This window comes from Myotis yumanensis, unplaced genomic scaffold, assembly GCF_028538775.1.
Source record: "Myotis yumanensis isolate MYYU_CA2020_CCGP unplaced genomic scaffold, mMyoYum1.0.hap1 SCAF_3, whole genome shotgun sequence".
Classification (NCBI taxonomy): domain Eukaryota; kingdom Metazoa; phylum Chordata; class Mammalia; order Chiroptera; family Vespertilionidae; genus Myotis; species Myotis yumanensis.
In genome coordinates this window covers 83,415,220-83,438,485 of record NW_027223754.1, presented here as the reverse complement: position 1 = coordinate 83,438,485, position 23,266 = coordinate 83,415,220, and the positions used below count along the sequence as shown (strand labels likewise).

At 42.8% G+C, this 23,266-nt stretch overlaps 1 protein-coding gene across 2 annotated transcripts in view; it reads right to left on the bottom strand.

The window, feature by feature from the left end:
* The window catches only part of DNAJC15 (DnaJ heat shock protein family (Hsp40) member C15), a 94,007-nt gene extending 77,833 nt beyond the window's left edge, over positions 1 to 16,174 (bottom strand). Inside the window, exon 1 of one of the 2 annotated variants that reach the window (XM_070409019.1) lies at positions 16,023 to 16,174. In XM_070409019.1, the coding sequence (XP_070265120.1) occupies positions 16,023 to 16,127 (105 nt within the window). In that variant the 5' untranslated portion in view covers positions 16,128 to 16,174. The remainder of the gene's footprint in view (positions 1 to 16,022) is intronic. The other variant, XM_070409018.1, reaches the window with a different exon arrangement.
* Between the last annotated feature and the right edge of the window lie 7,092 nt (positions 16,175 to 23,266).

Below are 23,266 nucleotides of genomic sequence, written 5' to 3'. Positions count from 1 at the left end.
GAATGAATGAGTCAACAATTCTAAACTGCATGGCATTCCAACTGTTTCTAACTGGTAGAATACCACAAGTTTTCTAGAATGGAAAGATAGGCTGAAATGGGTTACCCCAAAATAGTTAAACAGAATATACCCATCACGGTATCAATTCACAGCACTTATTAAAACTTTTACTTAAAATACTTTACAAAAACCATCCTATATAATAAAAGCCCAGCGACCAAAAAGTGAAATGGCCAGAACGACTGGTCGACCAGCTGCTATGACACACACTGAACACCAGGGGGCAGATGTTCAACACAGGAGCTGCCCCCTGGTGGCCAGTGTGCTCCCACAGTGGTAGCGCCGCTTGGCTGACCAGGATGAGCAGCATTCCCACAACGGGAGCAGCCACTCAGAGGGCGGGTCCACAGCCATTGGCTGACTGGGGTGAGTGGTGCTGCCACAGTAGGCCGATCCCCACAGGCCATTCCCCCCACCAGTGCACAAATCCCGTGCACTGGGCCTCTAGTATAATGTATTTAGAAATGTTCTAAGTTCTATAAAGTAGTAAAGTTCTTGGTGAATAAAACTACCATCACTGTAACTAGGTAATACTGGGGATGGGGAAATGCTACTGATACTACCATTTTGTAACTGGTTTTCACCCTTGGTTTAATTCTCTTCCCTTCAGTTCTATATATCTGCTATACAAACTATTTTTTTCAGTTGCGGTGGTGGTGGTTGTTAAATTCTAGGTATTCCAAAAGAAAGTGAAAATTACTCTCTGGAAGATCATATTTAATCATTTAGAGGAATGTGCAGTCATATTTGACCTTAGACCTGGAGATAGGTGCTTCTGCTCACTGACCCATACTGAGATATCATAACAAACTTGAAAGTATGAATACAGGCATATCTCATTTTACTGAGCTTCACTTTATTTCACTTCACAGGTATTATGTTTTTACAAACTGAAGGCAAGACCCTCCACCAGCAAAAAGATTATGACTCCATTTATTCCAATACTCACTTTATCATAGTGGTCTGGACTGGAACCCGGTATGTCTCTGAGGAATGCCTATACAGAAAGATTGATGGGTCTCTCCTTCCTTTCACAATCCCCTAGAACCCTCCCTTCGCAGTCCCTAACACCAGATATCAAAAAACAAAAATAAAGCCAAAACTAATCAACCAAAGAAGAGCTTCGCTGCAGCTGCAGGGGTAATTCCACTTTCCCTGGTGGACTGAAAGCAGCAATCATTGATCCCAAGACAAGGAAATCTTTCACTCTCAAACCTCATTAGCTATCCAGGGAGAAGATAAAAAAACTAGGAAAGAGTTGGGTAAGAGGATAAAAATGGGATTATTAGGATCCAGTGTTGGGATCTAGAATGAAGTTTCTCATGAGATACAACAGTATACACACAAGGCTTCTTAGAGAAATGGCTGATTCTAGAACTGGGGGCAAGAAATATACACAGTGAGCTATAACACCTTGTAAGTGCTGAAAGTAAGGAAGACCTAAAAAAAATCCACAATAATGATGGTATGTCAAGGATGCACAGAAGCCAACTAAGCGATTCCCAATGACCAAAGCTGGAGCCATTTGAACAACAAAATAGTAGTACTGGATTATAAACCCAAGTATAAAATAAGTATCATGAATCTAGATTGATAAAAATAAGTAAATGGGGGAGAAGAGACATTCTCCCATGCAGAAGAATTCTAAATAATTTTATAGACTACTCAACCCTTAAGAAGGGGGATCATGACTCCCCACTCCTTAAATATGGACCACACAAAACAACTTCCTTTCAGAAGTAATAGTATGGAAAGGGGGGAAGGGCAGAAGAGCACCTTACAATGGAGAAACCTGACAAATACTTTATCAGACTGGATAAATAGTGACAAATCATGTTTATAATATGTATTCTACATATGATGTGATGAAAATGGCATTTAACTCTGTTCTTCCTCTCAAAACCCATAATCTGTCTAACTGTGAGAAAAACAAGTGACAAATTTCAGTAGAGAGGCATCCCCCACCTGAATAGAATTGTGAGTACTCCTCAAATCTGTCAAAGTCATCAAAAACAAGACAAGTCTAAGAAACTGTCACAGCCAAAAGGAGCCAAAAGAAACATGAAAACTAAAGAGAAGTGGTATCCTGGATGGGATCCTGGAACATTAAAAGAACATTAGTAAAAACTAAGATTCTGAATAAAGTATGGCTTTTGATGAATAATAATGCATTAATATTGGTTATTAATTGTAACAAATGTACCACACTAACATAAGATGTTAATAGGGGAAACTGAGTCTGGGGTATGTGAAGACTTTGTGTTCTCACTTTTTTTTTTTTTAATATATTTTATTGATTTTTTACAGAGAGGAAGGGAGAGGGATAGAGAGCTAGAAAGATCGATGAGAGAGAAACATTGATCAGCTGCCTCCTGCACACCCCCTCCTGGGGATGTGCCCGCAACCAAGGTACATGCCCTTGACTGGAATCGAACCTGGGGCCCTTCAGTCCGCAGGCCGACGCTCTATCCACCAAGCCAAACCGGTTAGGGCGTTCTCACTTTTTCTGTAAATCTAAAACTACTGTTTTTTTAAAAAGAAAAAAGTCAATTTAAAAGGAAAAAAAAATGTTATACATGGTAATCAGATTTTCATGAGAGCTAACAATGCTTATTTAATCCCTAATAGCATTAAAATACTCAAAGAGCATAAGACAGTGAAAATGAAGTTCCATGAAAAATACTCTCTCTTACCCTGTAGGCTAAATAGATTTCTGTGGGCTAAGGGAGTAACTCCATTCATAATAGTGATCTATAACACTGCTTTTAGAAGCCTATGCTTTCAAACTTTTCAACATCTTTGGCATTCAAATCACCTTACAGCTGAAAATAAAATGAGCATGTTGGTCCCAGACCTGTCTGCCCTCACTGATCCATTTCCTGCCCTTCCCTCCTCTAATCTGTTGGAAAGGACCTGAGTCCTGCAGGCTCCAGTGTCAGCTGGCTCCAGTTGAGTCTGACCCAGGAGATGCAATGGTGAAGGACAGGAGGGTAAAGAGAGGGAGAGCAGGTTGCTTCCCCCTTTTTCTCTCTGTCATGAGCAGCAGCTCTAACAGCAGCAGTGTCTCTGTGGCTCCGCCTCCCTGTGGACAGAACCCAGTTAACGAGGGGTTTTGAAAACATGAATTCTTTCTGTTAGCCCACCAGCCCTAGGAATGCTGGTGGTTTCTTGCTGTTCTCAACCTCTGGACTGCCTCACAATCTTGTTTGGCTCCCCTACAACTCCATTACCTATAAAGCCAATTCTCTGCATTACATTTGTTTTATATAACTCAAATTATGTCCGTTTTCCTGGTTAGTCTTTGACACTCACAGAAAAATGAAATAGGAAAGAGAAATAAAGAGAGAATATATTCTGAGTAAGAACACAGAGGCAAGAAAGCAGAGTACCTTGTGGTTCATCTATGCACCAACTGTGCGGCCTTGGGCAAATTATTTCATTGTTTTAAGCCTCAATTGACTCATTTATAAGTGGGGGATTATAACAGCACCTCTACCTCACAGAGTTATCACACAGACTAAATGAGTGGTAAAGCATTAGCTTAACACCTGGCACAAAACAATCTAGCTACCATCACAGTCCTTGCTGCCATCATCTCCTCCTCTGTACTGTACTCCCAGAATGTTGCCCATATTCTCTAATAGTCTTGCCTGCTTCTGCTTCTCTATCCTGTACCCTTCTTAAATACTGCTCTAGGCTTAACCTTCCCAAAGCCCCTCCCTGACCACGCAGCTCCTACAAAACTTCAACTGCATCCAGTCATGGTCCACAGCCCTTAATCTGCCATTCAGAGCTACCAAGAGTCCATCCCAACTTATTTTCCTTACGTTTTTCATTGATATGATCTATATTTTGGAAAAACTTTTTTTTTTCTTTTTCTGGTTTCTCTTACATTTCAAGTCCCTAGAGAACAAAAGCCATGTTTTATTATCTTTTGTCTAATACAGCACTTAGCCTCAGTACCTAACCTAGTAAAGTGAGACACTATAAACACGTTAAATGAATGAACAAATAAATGATAGCACCTAATAAAATTGGTCTTCAATTGGATGCTTAAATTTGATCCAATTTGCCTCCTAGAGCAAACTTATGACCCACAGGCCAAATCTGGCCCCTAACTCTTTTTGTAAATAAAGTTTATTGGAGCACAGCCACATTTATGTATTTTTAGGCTTCTTACACTCCACACTGGCAGAGTTCAGTAGTGTGACAGAGGCCATTTGGCCTGCAAAGCCTAAATTACTTACTTTTTAGCCCTTGACAAAATAAGTTTGCTGACCTTGAGGGTGGAAATTCTGGTTTATTCATATGCTCTCCACACATACCTAGTATATTGCTCCCATGTATTTGGTGTTAAAAAAAAAAATCTATTACACTAAATTGAAATGACAAACTTTAAAAATAAAGTGGAGAATGCCTGTTATTGAAGGTATTAAGCAATAATATAACCAAACTACATACAACATTAGGTAGTTATATTTAGGCCTCTCTTTATGTCAAAGAATAGAGTCTCATTTATCTTATTCTTTTTTATTCCTTAAGGTCATCAGTTCTTCATTCTAGAAAATGTTTCTCTAATCTTCTATTTTTCTCCCATCCAGCTATTTCATTCATTTGTTAATTTAAGCATTCAACAAAAATGTTATTAGATAACATCCATGTGCCTGGTTTATGTTAGGAGCTGAGAATGAGGATCCTTAAAACTTGGTCCCTGCCTATAAAAAATATCTAATTTTAGTTAAAACACATATTTCAAATAGGAAAATATAAGTGCCATTGAAATAATGCCAGCAAATCAACAAGTAGACCAAGTCAGATATCTGTAAGTGTCACCTAGTCTCAAATATCTACCATGAATCAAAGAATTTCTGAAAACTGGTAAAACAGTGTACTCCATCATAGCTGCTACTGCTGAGGGGGGAAAAAGGCATCAACATTGTTTACAAATTCCCTAAGGCATCTTAGTCTTTCAAAACAGCATGAGCAGTAAATAACTTTCTAGATAAATATAAATTTCCTGAAAGTGTTATAAAATGCTAAAACTTCTATCTTGAGACTGTAACATTTAAGTTCAACATAGACAACAGTTATACCAGAAGGAAATTAACAAGGAAAAGAATTATTCCTCTGCCTAAAAAAGGGAAGTACTAATTGTGATGGAGAGGAAAGACGGAGACTCTTCACTCACTCAACAAACATTTATTTATAACATTGATAACACTTGCCATATAAATACACAAAAATTATTTTGTATACACCAAGCCTTGTGCTAAGTTCTAAAGAGAGAGAAAGAGAGAGAGAGAGAGAGAGAGAGAGAGAGAGAGAGGGAGAGAGAGAGAGAGAGAGAGAGAGAGAGAGAGAGAGAGAGAGAAGTCAGAAAGACAGACACAGATTACTGTTCTCCCTTAGAGGCTAACATAAAGGAGAAACCCTATAGAAAATATGCAACAATATGTTAGAACCAAACATCCAAGTTTTTTATTGTTACTAATAGTAGTAAACTTAATAGCTGTTTATTTATTAAACAATTAAGTAACTACCATGTGTCAATTACAATGCCAATCACAGCAGATAAACGTTCTTGCCTTAAAGACTTCAGAGGTTCTTATGCAAATACTAGAGGTCCGGTGCACAAAAATTTGTGCACTCGGGGCAGGGGGGGGCGGGGAGGGGATCCCTCAGCCCAGCCTGTGCCCTCTCGCAGTCTGGGACCTCTTGGGAGATAATGACCTGCTGGCTGAGGCCTGCTCCTGGGTGGCAGAGGGCAGGCCCAATCCCTAGGTGCAACACCTGGTCCGGCTCAGAGCAGGGCCGATTGGGGAGTTGGGGCGCCGCCCCCCGTCATGCACAGAGCAGGGCGGATCAGGAGGTTGCGATGCCACCCTCAGTCACGCTCAGGGTAGGGCCGATTGGGGGGTTGGGGCACCGCCCCTTGTCACACTCAAGGCAGGTTCGATGGGGAGGTTGCGGCGCCACCCCCTGTCACGCAGAGAACAGGGCCAATCAGGGGGTTGGGGCGCTGCCCCATGTCACTCACAGAGCAGGGCCAATCAGGGGGTTGCGGCGCACCCCCTGTCACGCACAGAGCAGGGTTGATCAGGGGGTTGGGGAGCTCCCCCCTGTCACGCACAGAGCAGGGCCAACAGGGGAGCTGGGGCACCGCCCCCTGTCACACACAGAGCTGCATGGCGATCAGTGGGTTGGGGCGCCTTCCCCTGTCACAAACAGAGCAGGGCGGATAGGGAGGTTGTGGCCCCGCCCCCTGTCACACACAGAGCCGCAGGGCGATCACGGGGCTTGGTCGCTGCCCCCTGTCACGCTGATCCCGGTGCCAGGAGGCCTCGCGGCTCCGCTGATCCTGGTGCTGGGAGGCATATTACCCTTTTACTATATAGGATAGAGGCCTGGTGCACGGGTGGGGGCCAGCTGGTTTGCCCTAAAGGGTGTCCTGGATCAGGGTGGGGGTCCCCACTGGGGTGCCTGGCGAGCCTGGATGAGGGGATGATGGCTGTTTGCATCTGGTCACAACCCCTTCAGGGTGGGGGTCCCCACTGGGGTGCCTGGCCAGCCTGGATGAGAGGATGATGGCTGTTTGCATCTGGTCACACCCCCTTCAGGGTGGGAATCCCCACTGGGGTGCCTGGCCAACCTGGGTGAGGGGCTGAGGGCCGTTTTCAGGCTGGCGGGTGACTGAAGCTCCCAACCGCTCCTTTTTTTCTTTTTTATTTTGGGCCAGCTATAGCTCTGAGGCCTCGGCTGCTGAAAGCAGGTTTCTGGCCTTTATTTACCTTCTGTATTTGATACAATGTTGCGGTCCGGCTGGCTGAAGCCCAGCTGACTAAAGCAGGTTTCTGGGTTTTTGTTTAGCTTCTATATTTGCAACATAGTTGCTTAGAGTTGCATTGAGAGGCCAGCAAGTCAGGCGGGAAACGTTGGAGTCCACAGTCACTGGAGCAAGCAAGACTCCCTGTTCGCTTCAGTGCATGGCTGCTGGCCGCCATCTTGGCTGACAGTTAATTTGCATATCACTCTGATTAGCCAATTGGGAAGGGTAGCAGATGTACAGCTAATTACCAAGTTTCTCTTTTATTAGATAGGAGGATAATTTTGATACAAGAAATACTATAATTAAAAAATTGTATGACCTTATGAGGAAATACATTGGTTAAAATAATTTAATTCTACTAGGAAAAGGAAACTAGAGTAAGGGAAAACTTTGCATCAAAAAAAAAGAATTGGAGCCCTGGCTGGTGTGGCTCAGTAGGTTGGACATCCTAGTGCACCCTGCACCAAAAAGATCACCAGTTCAATGCCCAGATTGAGAGTTCCATCCCAGTCATGGTTGCATGCAGGAGGCAACCGATTGATGTCTCCCTGTCATATCCATGTTTCTCTCTCTCTCTCTCTCTTTCTCTCTCTCTCTAAAACATCAATAAAAACATTTTTTAAAAATGAATAGGAGTTTGCCAGGCAAAGTTTCAAACAGAGGAGAAAACTATAAATCACAACATAGGATAAAGTACAGTATAGAGCAGTGATGGCGAACCTTTTGAGCTCTGCGTGTCAGCATTTTGAAAAACCCTAACTTAACTCTAGTGCCGTGTTACATATAGAAATTTTTTGATATTTGCAACCATAGTAAAACAAAGACTTATATTTTTGATATTTATTTTATATATTTAAATGCCATTTAACAAAGAAAAATCAACCAAAAAAATGAGTTCACGTGTCACCTCTGACATGCATGTCATAGGTTCGCCATCACTGGTATAGAGGATGGAAAATAGGGCTGGATACACTTTTGGGGGTCAGTTCATGAAAAGTCCAGTAACTTTGAACCATGATAAAATTATAAAAAGGGATGGTACCATTATTGCCGGAAGCCGGTCCATCCTTGCTGCTTGACACAGTTGCTGCAGGAAAGAAACATCTGCACAGCATATGTTTCAATGGACCTGGCGTATATAGCATACTGTTCTTAATATGTTTGCTCCCTTTAGCGCCATGTGTTTTAACCAAGGTCACCTCTCCGAGAAAGGTTGTTTCCCCAGGTGGGGATCTTTCCCTGAGGTTAGGGAGGGGATACAACCCCTTAATTAAGTGCCAGGCGGGTAGTTAAGCTACATAATCTTTACTCCCTGGAATGGAGATAAGAAACGCCCTAACCTTTGTAATAGAAATTGACAGGATTAAAATCGGCTGGTATAAATACGGATGTAACAAGACAATAAACATCAGATCCTCATCAGAACCTCATCAGCTCCTCATCAGCTCCTCATCAGCTCCTCATCAGATCCTCATCAGCTCCTCATCAGCTCCTCATCAGAACCTCATCAGATCCTAACCAGAACCTAGCCAGAGAACATGGCAAAAGAACCTGGATAGAACCTGACTGGAGATCCAGGCTAGAACCTGGCCAGAGAACCTGGCTGGAGAACCTGGCTGGAGAACCTAGCGAGAGAACATGGCACCAGAACTTGGTTGGAGATCCTGACCAGAACTCGGCTGGAGTTCCTGGCTTGAGATCCTGGAGGGAGAACCTCGCTATGCTGATGAACTGAAACCAGTTTCCATGTCATTCCTTCTTCGCCGACTCCGTCCACACCTTTGGGGACCCCTGGACCCGCTGGGGTTGGACCCCAGCACATTATAAGGTCTGTATTATAAAAAAACTAGGAGCCCAGCACGTGAAATCACACAGCGCCGCCCACCCACCTCCAGCCCTGCCTTGACACACGAACCTGTCCACACAGCGCTCCAGCACGCCTGGCCCAGGACCTCCCCCCTCCCCCAACCCCTCCCCCCGCCCCTCTGACCTTCTCTGGCCACTTCAAGCCCCACCCACAGTCCCTCCAGTCGCCTCGGGCTGGTCCTGCCTTCTCAGGGAGCCTCTCTGTTTCCACCCTGTCTCCAGAGCAACACGGTGACTCCCCCCAACATGACCCCGGAAGAGAATGTGGAAGCCTCCGCCTGCTGCGCTGTGCTCCTTCCCCTGGGAAGTGGGCCATGGGGCATTCAGAGTGAGAGTGGTAGGTGGCAAAGGACTAGTGAGGGGAGTACTATGGGCTCTCACCCCTGCCCTCCCTGGCACGGGATGGTCCCATCTCCTCCGGGCGCCTCCCTGCTTCTGCCCCGTCTCTGGAGCAACACCCCAGTTAATATAATGGTCTGGTCCTTACCCATTAGGGAATCCCCAAAATTAGCATATTAGCTCTTTATTAGTATAGATAACTGATGGCAGTGTGTAGATTAAAAAGGGTAACATATCAGAAGCAGAGAGACTAATTTTTAAGGCTACTATAGTAGGCTAGGGGAGAGATAATAAAGGCTAACAGAACAATAGTGAGAAGGGAGGGAGAAGGAAATTACACAAACCAGGAAAAGTGGCTGATGAACTGAATGTTGGAAGGAAAAGAGAAGTGGAGTTGAGTATGGCATTATTCAAGATAAGAGAATCAGCATGTTTTTGGCAAGAAGATATGAGTTACATTTTAGATAAGCTGAAGTTTGTATTTTTAATTTATGAACTCCATTCACTGAAGAAATAGTTCTCCTCATTCCTTCCCATTCCAGAATAACTGGAAATTGAACAGCAAACAAATTTTCTGTCCATGATGCTTACATTTTAACCTCCATTTACGATATAAAAAACAGCGAGAAAAAAAAACAAATTTAAAAATATGGATAGCCGAAACCGGTTTGGCTCAGTGGATAGAGCGTCAGCCTGCAGACTGAAAGGTCCCAGGTTCGATTCCAGTCAAGGGCATGTATCTGGGTTGCGGGCACATCCCCGGTGGGGGATGTGCAGGAGGTGGCTGATCGATGTTTCTCTCTCATCGATGTTTCTGACTGTCTGTTTCTCTCCCTTCCTCTCTGTAAAAAAATCAATAAAATATATTTTTAAAAAAATAAAAAATAAAAAACATTATAAATAAATAAATAAAAATAAAAATATGGATAGACAATACATAATCCATGTGATTTCTTCAAAGGGAAGACTCCAGGTATGTTAAATATGTTTTAAATCAACTTGGAATTGAAAAATAATAGAAGTGGTCTCTTTTTTTCGGTAATGAATACTTGGTAACTTATGTGTTTGATAGGTTTTAGCCAGATGTATCAGGTTTGCTCATACTGAAATACATGTGTGGCTAATTTTCTTATACATTGCACTATCCCAGCAATTTTTCAACCTTTTTTCATTTCATGGCACACATAAACTAATTACTGAAATTCTTCAGCAGACCAAAAATATATATATTTTTGGCAATCAGACAAAAAAAATAGGTATACGTTTGATTCATTCACACCACTGGCTGTTGTTGTATTGGCTGTTGTCATTTTTTTATCTGACAGCCTAAGGTAAAAGAGGTCAGCAGTAACCCTGACTAAGTAGTCAGTTATCACATGTTTTAAAAATTCTTGCAGCACACTGGTTGAAAATCACTGCATTATCCTAACAACACTAGGAGTTACATTATTCAGGAAAGTACTGGAAACTAAAAGGCTAACACTCATACAAACTGAGTTTTGTTCAAACTGTTTTAAAAATTGATGATATTCTTTTTTGGTTGTTAATCCTCACTTGAGGATATTTTTCCTTTTTTTTTTTTAAGAGAGAATGGAAGGGAGGGGAAGATACAGAGAGAAATATCGATGTGAGAGAGACACATTGATTAGTTGAGGGAATCGAGCCGCAATGGAATCAAACCCATGACCCTTCAGTCTGTGGGCTGACGCTCTATCCACTAAGCCAAACCAAATCTTAAAGTGTCTGTCCTACTTTTCTATGAGAACTAGCTTTGCTAAAGCAAAGTTTTCACATGACTTCTAATTATTAAACAATTAATTATAAGTTACTATTTTATTCAAGGTACTACACAGGTATTTTTGCCAACATTTTTATCTTTTTAATCTCTTAAGCAGGCTAATAAAAATGAATTCCTAGTTTCTAAAGAGAAGCTTACTTGAGAAAAAGTTATTTGACATCTACTTATGCAGATAAATAGTTCAAAAACTTTACATTGCGACAAAAAGTGCTGGGAGAACCAAGATGGCGGCATAGGTTAACGCCGGAGCTTGCTGCCTCGAACAACCACTTCAAAAATACAACTAAAAGACGGAATGGACATCATCCAGAACCACAGGAAGGCTGGCTGAGTGGAAGTTCTACAACTAGGAGAAAAGAGGAAACCATACGAGACTCAGAGGAGGCGCAGTGCTGAAGTGAAATACTAAGGTGCGGAGTGCATGTGGAGCGGGTCAGCGGTGGAGGGCGCGGTAGTTGTCTTCAATCTGGAGGGAGTTTCAGACTCTGAGCTCCAGATTCAGGCGAGTCTCTAGGGACCCAGACTCAAACGGGAGAAGCGGGAAGGCAGCTTTCTTTCCGAGGTTTGCAGGGGTTGCAGAGCCGCTGGAGACGGAACTGAGAGCAGCCATAACTGCTCGCTCCGCCCGCCCTGTAGATCCCCTGGGGACCCGCCCCGCCCAAGCCCTGCACAGAGGCATTTGCCGGACCCGCCCTGCCCAAGCCCTGCACAGAGGCATTTGCTGGAGAGCCTCAGGCAAAGGCTAGATTAGCACCGCCCTAGAAATTCAGCACAGTAGCGCTCCCACTGCAGACACAGCTGACTCTCATAGCCAGTTAGCCTGGAGGTCAATTCACACCCCGTATTGCCGAAAACAATCAAGGCTTAACTACAACAAGACTGCGCACAAAGACCACAAGGGGGTGCACCAAGAAAGCATAAAAAATGCGGAGACTAAAAAACATGACAGAAATGGAGGATATAGAGCTAAAAAACGCACTTTTGAGGGCTTTCAATAATTTGCTAGAAACTGCCGATAAATGTAGTGAGATCCTCAAGAAATCTAATGAGACCCTTGATGTTGTGATAAAGAACCAACTAAAAATTAAGCATACACTGACTGAAATAAAGAATATTATACAGATACCCAACAGCAGACCAGAGGAGCGCAAGAATCAAGTCAAAGATCTGAAATGCAAGGAAGCAAAAAACACCCAACCGGAAAAGCAAAATGAAAAAAGAATCCGAAAATACGAAGATAGTGTAAGGAGCCTCTGGGACAGCTTCAAGCGCACCAATATCAGAATTATAGGGGTACCAGAAGATGAGAGAGAGCAAGATATTGAAAACCTATTTGAAGAAATAATGGCAGAAAACTTCCCCTCCCTGGTGAAAGAAATGGACTTACAGGTCCAAGAAGCGCAGAGAACCCCAAACAAAAGGAATCCAAAGAGGACCACACCAAGACACATCATCATTAAAATGCCAAGAGCAAAAGACAAAGAGAGAATCTTAAAAGCAGCAAGAGAAAGAGACTCAATTACCTACAAGGGGATACCCATATGACTGTCAGCTGATTTCTCAACAGAAACTTTGCAGGCCAGAAGGGAGTGGCAAGAAATACTCAAAGTGATGAATAGCAAGATTACTTTATCCAGCAAAGCTATCATTCAGAATTGAAGGTCAGATAAAGAGCTTCACAGATAAGGAAAAGCTAAAGGAGTTCATCACCACCAAACCAGTATTATATGAAATGCTGAAAGGTATCCTTTAAGAAGAGGAAGAAGAAGAAAAAGGTAAAGATACAAATTGTGAACAACAAACATGCATCTATCAACAAGTGAATCTAAGAATCAAGTGAATAAATAGTCTGATGTACAGAATGAACTGGTGATTATAATAGAACCAGGGACATAGAAAGGGAATGGACTGACTATTCTTTGGGGGTGGAGGGGAGTGGGAGATTCGGGAAGAGACTAGACAAAAATCGTGCACCTATGGATGAGGACAGTGGGTGGGAGTGAGGGCGGAGGGTGGGGCGGGAACTGAGAGGAGGGGAGTTATGGGGGGAAAAAAGAGGAACAAATGTAATAAACTGAACAATAAAGATTTAATTAAAAAAAAACAAACTTTTACATTGCACCTTTTTTGAAAATGGCCTGAAAAATTTTTCTCTAACTCCTTGAAAAACATACTCTTTTCTACTGGTTCCTAAAAGAGTATTGAATATGTCCCACACCTAGGTCATTTATTCTTTCTTAACACTTACCTTTGTCAATTCCCCATTACTTTCAGTACTTCCAAATTCCCCAAAGTTATTATTATCAACGCTCTTACCTTCTACCTCATCATTGGTCAATGCTTGGACCAATGGTTCTCAACAGAAGCATAACAGGCCTTTAGGGACATTTTGACAATTTGTGGACCTTTTGGTTTTCACAATAATTTGGGTAGGAGGGAAGACACTTGGTGGACGGGGAACTATTGGTCCTAGAAATCCTAGTATGCATGAGACAACCCTGCACAACAAAACTGTCTTCATCCCCCCGAAATTGTAAGGCTCTACAGGAGATTAAGTCGGCGAGATCTATCACTGTGGGCTGGTGTAGCAGGGAATGTGGTGTGGAAAAGGGCTAAAACAGCCATGTTTCCGCACTTTCCCCCTCGAATCCATTCATCTTACACACAGACCTTTACAATGGCCCCACCTATCACCTGTTTGCTTAAAACTCAGCAAAATGGCACCGCTGCCCTCAGAATACCCCAGCTCTTCCACGTGGTTTAGCAGATGCTTCGGATGTTCTGACCCCAATGACCTTCGGGAACTGCAGGAGTCAGTAAGGTGCCACTAGCCACCTGCGAGCGCTTGCAGGGTGGGCAGCCCACACGGAGGTGTCCTGTTTGTGTAAAATCCCACTGGGTTTTAGACAGCATATATCTGTATCTATAATGTCAGTAACAATTCTTTATGTGATACACAAGAATAAACTCAAAATGGATAAAGGACTTAAATGTACGACAGGAAACCATAAAAATTCTAGAAAAATACAAAGGCAACAAAATCTCAGACATATGCCAAAGCAATTTCTTCACTGATACAGCTCCTAGGGCACTTGAAACTAAAGAGAAAATGAACAAGTGGGACTACATCAAAATAAAAAGCTTCTGCACAGCAAAAGAAACCATCAACAAAACAACAAGAAAACCCACTTCATGGGAAAACATATTTGCCAACGTCATATCTGATAAGGGCCTAATCTCCAAAATTTATAGGGAACTCATACAACTTAACAAAAAGAAGATAAACAATCCAATCAAAAAATGGGCAAAGGACCTAAATAGACACCTTTCAAAAGAGGACATTCAGAAAGCCAAGAGACATATGAAAACATGCTCAAAGTCACTAATCATCCGAGAGATGCAAATCAAAACAACAATGAGGTACCATCTCACATCTGTCAGAATGGCCATCATCAACAAATCAACAAACGACAAGCGCTGGAGAGGATGTGGAAAAAAAGGAACACTTGTGCACGGCTGGTGGGAATGCAGACTGGTGCAGCCACTATGGAAGACAGTATGGAGTTTCCTCAAAAAATTGGAAATGGAACTCCCATTTGACCCTGTGATCCCACTTCTAGGAATATATCCCAAGAAACCAGAAACACCAATTAGAAAGGATATATGCACCCCTATGTTCATAGCAGCACAATTCACCATAGCTAAGATCTGGAAACAGCCTAAGTGCCCATCAGTAGATGAATGGATTAGAAAACTGTGGTACATCTACACGATGGAATACTATGCTGCTGTAAAAAAGAAGGAACTCTTACCATTTGCAACAGCACGGATGGAACTGGAGAGCATTATGCTAAGTGAAACAAGCCAGTCAATGAAGGAAAAATACCACATGATCTCACTCATTCATGGATAATAAAGACCATTACAAACTTTTGAACAATAATAGATACAGAGGCAGAGCTGCCTCAAACTGATTGTCAAACTGCAGTGGGAAGGCCAGGAAGGGTTGGGGGACAGGAGGGAGGGGAGTAAGAGATCAACTGAAGGACTTGTATGCATGCATATAAGCATAACTAATGGACATAAGACACTGGGGGGTAAGGGAGGGCAGGGGTTTGTCAAGGGAGGGGGGGAAAAAAGGGCACTTATGTAATACCCTTTGTAATACTTTTAGCAAAAAAATAAAATTAAAAAAAAAATTAAAAAACAAACAAACAAAAAAAACACAATTCTTTATGTTGATCACACGCTAAAGTAGTATTGTGGCTATACTGCATTAACTAAAATACACTGTTAAAATTAAATTCACCTGTTTCTTTTTACTTTTTTTAATACAGAAAACAAAACCACATGAGACTGGCAGCATGTTGCTCCTGCGCTATTCCTTTTCCGGGCTCCACATTTCGGCCTGAACAAACCGCCTGCAGCGCCAGAGCCCTTTCTCCGGCCTGCAACTTCGTAGATACACTGCTCGTGCCACAAACACTTTCGTCTTCCCTTCGCTGGGCGACCTGCTCCCCATCCTCCCATCCTGGTGCTGAACTGTTGCTTCCCTTCCCTGAGCAGCCCTTCCTGACCTCGCCCCCCGCCCCCACCACCTGGGGTCCCGGATGTGAGGCAGCGAACCCCCTAAGCACTCGCAGGGCTGCGTCTCCCACGGCCCCTTCAGGTCGGTGTCCCGGAAACTAGAAGCTCCCAGAGGCAGTGGTTCTCAACCTTCCTAATGCTGCGACCCTTGAATACAGTTCTTCATGTTGTGGTGACCCCAATTTCATTATTACAAATTGAACATAATTAAAGCATAGTGATTAATCACAAAAACAATATGTAATTACATATGTGTTTTCCGATGGTCTTAGGCGAACCCTGTGAAAGGGTCGTTCGACCCCCAAAGGGGTCGCGACCCACAGGTTGAGAACCGCTGCGAGGAGACAGACATTCTCTCAACACGCCTAGTTTCGGCGCCCGGCGGGTCACCGATTAGCGGAGGGGCAGAGATGGAGAATGAATGCCGGCAGCGGGGTTCGCGGGGAAGGAGGTTCGCAGAGGTGAGGCGGGGACTGGGTGGGACCCGGGGGGCTGCTGCCGGGCCGCCTGGGGCCGGAGAGAGGCAGGAGCGCCGGCAGGACTCACCAGGCCCCGGTCGATGTCCGCGTCAGGCCGTTTGGTCGAGGGCGGCGAGTACTCGGCGTGGCGGATGTCCTCGCCGGCGGGGGCGACGCCGCGGAAGGCAGCCATGGTGTTGCGCCCGGGGAGACGGGACGCCGGGCGCCGCCTACGGGGCGCCGCAGGGACAAACTAGTGCGCGCGCGGCTCCGCGGGTTTAGGTGAGGCCGGGCCTCTGAGCAGGCGGAGGAGGGTGGGTCACCGGGTGATCTGGTTCTCACCCAGGCGCTGGTCAACTTGTTCCGTTAAAGCCAAGAGTCAGACTCAGAGCTGGGTCCCCTGGGACATGGAGGACGTTTTGTATGTTTCAGATCCACGGGTCCAAAGCACACGAGGCCTCCCCAAGCAGCGCCAAGGGCCAGGGTTTAATCATTTGAGCTGATGTTGGTCTCATCAAACTGCAGTGCCTGCAGGTTCCGGACCCTTCTTCCTACCCCCGACTACTGATCAGACTTTGGTTTAATGCCACAATTCTCCCATGCATGAAAGCAATATTAGAGGCAATTTGCTTACCCTCTCCCCCATATGAATGACTATTTTTAAAATGAGATTGCAAAGAATAAATCTCACTCCCCACAAATGGTTTTGTGCTGACTTGGATATAGGAAGACCCACCTTATTATTAATTTTTAAGTCAAGCCTTTTTTAGCTAAAATTAACCAACAAATGAAGCCTGTATACTGTTTTCCAACTCCTGTACCGACTTGGCAGGATTTTTGCCCTTTATACCCATTGCAAAAGCAGCTTACAAGAAGAGAAATAGTTCTTTTTTCTATTCCTGAATTTAAAGTTTGAGGGTCTGCTAACTTATTCATTTAGTTACTATTATTAGCAAGCCCAATAAGTTAGGGCCTATAAGAATTTACAGTCTCATAAGGAAAATAACACTGACACAGAGTAATAGCAATACATGCCAGAACATGAGCACATGCATTGTACAGAGTATAAAGAAAACTGAACTAGGAGAATGGGAGAGATCTGAGTCTAGTGTATTTTTTTTTTCTAGGCTTGTTCCTTGAGCATTCCCATTAACCTCTTCAAATTTCTCCTTATCTGTGGAAAGTAACATTTGTTCAATAGTTTGACTCAGGGAAATTATAAGGATAAAATGTACAAAATATGTGGAAGTAATTTGTCCTATTGTGCAATGTACTTATGAAGAGTGTCACTACTACAGTGCTATTGGCTTTTATGGGAGGAAATGGCCTCTTTTAACCAGGGTCATCTGAAAAGGTTTGCTGGAGGCTTAGCCATTGAGATAAACAGTAAAGAAGGGGTAACATGCAGCCAGTGTGGCTCAGTGGTTGAGGGTGGGCCTGTGAACAAGGAGGTCACTGTTCGATTCCCGGTCAGGACACTGGCCTGGGTAGGGGATGTGCAGGAGGCAGCCGATCAATGTTTCTACTTCTCTCTCCTCCATTCATCTCTCTGAAATCAACAAAATAATAATAATAATAATAATAATGCCATACAGATACCCACTATCTAAAAAAAGAAGAAGAAGAAGAGGTAACATGTTTTTAGATGGAAATTATAGCTGAAAAGAAATTTAGAAGGTGGGATGTAGGACTGGGTGAAAAGCACTCATCAAGACTCTTCAGAGGGAAGGAATTGGTATGTGCAAATTGCCAGTTATAAACAGTCACAGGGATGTAGACTACAGCATAGGGAATGTAGTCAATAATATTGTAATAACTATATATGGTGTCAGATGGATACTAGACTTATCAGGGTGATCACTTCATAAGTGATATAAGTGATATAAATGTTGTATACCTGTACATGTTGTATCCTTTATTATCCATTCATTCACTTATTCAATAAGTATTTATTGAGCACCTGTTAGGTATCAGGCACTATTCTAGGCATAGGGCTTAAGTGTCAAGTACCCAAACAAGATTTCTGATTCTTTGTGAGAGGAGTTAGAAACAGGGTTAGGCAGACAGGGTTAGGGGTAAAAGAAAGAAGGAAATATAGATGTGACCATTGGAGCCAACTAAAACTAAAGGAATGCTGGTCTTGCAAAAAGACAGAATGCCACAAGAATGCTTATCTTGCAGGTACAGAAGGTTACAAGAAGTAGGGGTGGAAGAAGAAAAAAGTGTGGACATAACTGCACGGTCAAGGAGGGCCCAGCTCCAAATCACAAGAATATTTATCTTGCAGGTGCATGATGTTGCAAGAGACGGGGCAAGAGAAAAGGAAAAGAGCCCCTCCTCTTTCCCCCTTGGAAAGAGGAGGTTGGTTTTGAAATGGTTGCTAGGCAAGGAAGGTAGAAGAAGCCAGTCAAAGAGTTACACGGGTAGACAAACAGTGGACTCAGGGGGGATAAAACCCCTAGATGAGTGAATTCAATGGCAACCCTTTCTTGGACCCCCTCATGTGGGGAGTTTGTATCCACTTATAATAAATTTCCACGTTTTTGCTTACATCTTCTGGTCCATGATTCTATTCTTTAACTTCATGAGACACAATCCCGGGAAGAACATTGGCTTGCGGTTTGGGTATCATTTGGAGTTCACAGTCTATGGGTTGGTTACAGTGTACCCTAGCAGCTTGGCCCTCACAGTCACAGGCTGCCAGCCTGGACCAACTGGAACAAGACCCTCTTAGGGCAGCTGATGCCCTCGCTCAAGAACTGAAGCTTTTGGAGCAGAAGTCAGGCAAAGGGGAGAAAGGAGAACTGGGCCAGGAAGAGGATAGCAAGTTGGAGGGGAGATGGGCTCAGCAGGGTTGCCCCTCAGCTTAGATATAGACTTATTGAGAGCAGTTGTGCTGGCTGTTCATAGACTTGACCCCTGTTCCACTTCCGCTTAGGTTATTTACTCCTATACTAGTAGTTTTAAAGAAAAATTGTCCACAATGACTATTCTCAGCCTTTGGTTCTTTGCTAAGGTCACCCTCATCTGGAAAGAAAGGATAGAAATAAGCAAGTAAGTCATCTGTCTCCCCACAGGATCTCTTCCCAACTTAGCTAAACTCACTTCCCTGGCTTCCCTAAGAAAGAAGAACAATTTTCACTGGCCAATTTTTTTTAGTTATACCACTAACAGATTACATTACATTCAATAGAGTTTTTGAAAGAAAAGTAGACATCCTAAAATATCTCAGTAAAAAAAAAGTCAACATTTGTTGTTGTAAAAGACTTTTGGGGGAGGAAATATATATATATAACCTCCACCTCTGTGTGCCTCAGTTTCCTTCTCAGTAAAGTTGGAGAAAATAACAACACCTCCATCTTGAGAATTAAGTGAATTTACTTTTGTAAAGCTGTTAGAATAGTGTTGGATACCTAGTAAGTTCTACAAAAGTGTTAGTTACTATTTTCTTTATATTACCTCTTTCACCTATTTGTTTCCATGTATATTTTCTCCTTGCTGCCCCCCACAACAGTTGTGTTTGTCTTACCTTTGAAATGATACAATTCAATTAAACATTACATAGTGATCTACATATATAAAACCCTACTATGCAAAAAACAAACAAACAACCGGTCACCATGACGTGCACTGACCACCAGGGGCCACACACGGAACATGGCAGGCATCAGCAGCAGCAGGCAGAAGAGTGCAGAACATGGCAGACGTTGGCCGCAGCGGGATGGTGGAGCAGGTGAGTGGGGGCGCCAGACCAAGGCGGGGTGCCCGTCACTGTCGTTGGGACAAGTGTCTGGTGGCTACCGAAAATTCTTTGCTCCCGCACGCCACAGTCCCACCTGGCGCTCGCACCTGCTGCGGGTGCTGGCCCTGCTCACACCCACTGCTGGTGCTGGGCACCAGCCCCAATCACTCGGGGCCATCAGCGGGTGCGAGTGGTGGCTGCCAGCCCTGATCATCCCTCAGGGCTTCTCCACCTCCCCCTGTTCCTGAGGGGCGAGTGGGCCGGCACCATCAGCACATGAGTGGGGCGGCGGGAGCGGGGCTGCCAGCAGACAGGGGACTGGGGGCCGCAGCAGGAGGGGCCGGGTTGGGGCACAAAGGATGGGCCGAGACCCACCCCTGTGCCCACTGCAGCCTCGCAGCCCACAATTCCTTTCAAGGTGCACGAATTCATGCACTGGGCCCCTAGTAAAGTATAAGTGTTGGGGAGATTATGAAAATGAAATTAAATGTTTTGAAATGACTTGATAAAAGCAAAATTTTTTTTAAAGCTGCCAAATGGTGAACATGGGAAAAGAATCATAAAAACTGAGTGTGATTCTATACTGTTTACTTTTAAAATGTCTTGTTCCCCCTTTATTTTAAACAAACATTTAGAGGTTAGATTATTACTGAAAAAAATTCGAGGCAGAATGAATCAGAGGACACACACCAAAATAAAAGGCTCTTGGCCCTGCAGATATGCATAGATTCCATGAATAGCTATCTTGTATGTTTTTGTGGTATTAAAATGTCATAGGGGGCAGGGAAGATGGTGTCATTAGAAAAATGTCTAACAAAACTCCTTAGGTAGATGATAAAAACAAAAGTTTATGTGATGTTTAAAAAATAATGTTTAAAGTATGTATTATGATTCCAGTTTTAATTGTTTTTTTGTTTTCTTTTCTTTTGTTTTTATTAATCCAAAAACACTATCCTGGTCTGGTCAGAAAAGAGAGCGCTGCTGTATGACAAAGTGCAGAGGCACAAAGGAGAAGGGGTCTGAAAAGACCGAGGAAGGAGTCAGAGAAGATTGTACTCAGGTTGACCATGGCAGGATGAATACAAATTTGCTGGATTGGTAAGAATGAGTTAGGCTTGGGGGAGCAAGGTTTGAGAAATCATTGTATGTAAACAGGACTACCAGTAATTCAGTTTTACTAAAGCTTAAAGTATAAAGAAGACAATAAGGTTGGATAAGGGTAAACAGATAACCAGACAAAGGCCAGATATTGAACAGCTTTATTTAATAAGCAAAGGCATTTAGAATTTATCCTATAGATGAAGGCAAGACATTAAAAAATGTCAAATGTGATAGTGACATGATCAGATCTACATCCTAGGAAAGTCATTCTGGTAGTGAAATGGGAGTGATCGGCCAAAACTAAAGAAGGATCAGTAAGAAAGTTATTGCAATTCTCAGTGTGACCAGAATGAAAAGGTCCATTTACCTACATGTATCAAAGCCCAATAATACATGAACAAGAGTTTTCAGCCCGCCCCAAAAAAAGAATTAATTGAGGAGATGGCACCATGCCTGGAGTCACAGGTAAGCTAATGCCCAAAGACCTGGCTCCCCAGTGGCTTCTAGGGGATGGATTATACAGTATAGGAAAAAAATCATTAGTCATGTGACTAAAGGAGTAGGGTCATGATCTCTACTGATTGGTAGGGTAGTAGGTAATTGACTATTGTGTCTGGTCTTTATGTCAACTATAAAGTCTTTCTGTCTGATTTCTCAAAAGATCATTCTACTTTCCTCTGAAACTAAAGGACAACTGAGGCCAAGATGTTATCTTTAATTTGATTAAAAACTGTCTTGGTAGTCAATAGACCCAGAACCTTGCTTCTAAGGCTATTGGATGCTTACCAATATCTCATTGTCCTGAGGGCTCAATGATTAAGCAAGGGAGAGGGAGGTGGGTGAGTCAGGGTGCTGGGCAAGGCCAGTTTAAGTCAAAGGAAAAATAAATAAAAGGCCAGATTAAAGAAAACAAGGTTTCTTTGTATTACATCTGAGTGAGGGATGTTGAGGCCTAAATTAAGGCAGTGGCAGGGAATAGCAAGAATTAAGGCAGTGGCAGGGAATAACCGTTATTGGTTTCCTTTCCACACTCAGTTTCTCTTGGCTTCACCCAACAAGGAGCCAAGGACTGACTCTGTCCCCTATGGTCAGGGAGAGCCCTGATTGACAAAAGCCAACCAATGCATCCCATCATTCTAGGCTGGTGTTTGTTTTATGGATGGGCATTTACCCCTTCTGGAAAATTGGGTTTATAGGAAAGGTTTGCTGGGTGCTTCCGGGAAAACAGCTTCATCTCTCTTCAGCTGCACATGAACAGCTGAAGCTCTAATTGTGGTTGGCAGTCCTTTGGCAATCATGGTGACTGTTTAATTTATCATCCAAAACTAGGTCACATTTAAATGAAACATAATACTATAAATTATTATATTAGGGCAATAGATGTAACTGGGATTGCCCTAGCAAACCAGGATATATGGTGCTCCTAGTTAGAGAGATGGTCTTAGATAAAGCAAACACCATTGAAAGTCACAAAGGTATTTTAAATAAATTATGAAGTAAAAATTCCCATTTTAAAAATTTCCCTTTAGTTGTGTATTTAAAACTCTAAGCATTTCAAAAACAGTATAATGAACCCTCACACACCAAATCCAGATTCAACAATTGTCAAGATTCTGCAACAATTTTTCTATTTTTTAATGAGTATTTTAAAGCAAATGAAGATATCATGTCATTTCACTCTTAATAATTCAATGTGTTCCTACTAAATATGAACATTTTATATTACACCACTGTAGACCCTATTAAAAATAAAATTCAACTGAGTAAATGTGAAGATCTAATTTGCTTTACTAAGTGAGTAATAAATTGGGCAGCATCACATCTAGCAACTAGAAGGGTGCTCTGAGGGTTTGTACAACATGGAAGGTTTTCATAGGCAGACAGAGGGTGGGACTACAAAGTTAAAAGAGTGTATTTTTACTGACAACAATATCTTCCCTTAGGGGAAGGCAGGGGGTTTTATCAGGCAGATTACTTAATTCTCATGGATCAGGAAATTTCAGACGGAAATTGGTTTAAAATTCCACTCCCAAGTGAAGCAGAAATGCAATTAGGTTGATATCATGATCTTTTAGGACAAGTGAAGCCATTTGGGGCCTGTGGCTTTTCTTTTTAACATACCTTACAAAAAGTATTAATAATAACTTTTTGTGTTACTTAATAACCAAGTTCTTATCTAAATTTCTCTGATTGTTACAAAAATAAACTTAAATAATTGGTTTGTTCACATAGGATCCAAAGTCCACAAAATGGCAGTTGATGTTTATGTCATTTTAGTCTCATTTAATCACAAAAATTCCTTTCCCCACATTTATTCATGCCCTTAACTTGTTGAAGAAACTGTCACCCAATATTTAAGCTAGGTTTTAGTTGTGTTTTCTGTATTTGCAAAATAAGCATTCTAGAGACAGAGAAGAGATGGAAGTCAGGAGAGTGGGGTTATGGAAACCAAGGAAATTTCAAGAAGAATGGAATAGTGAAAAATGCCA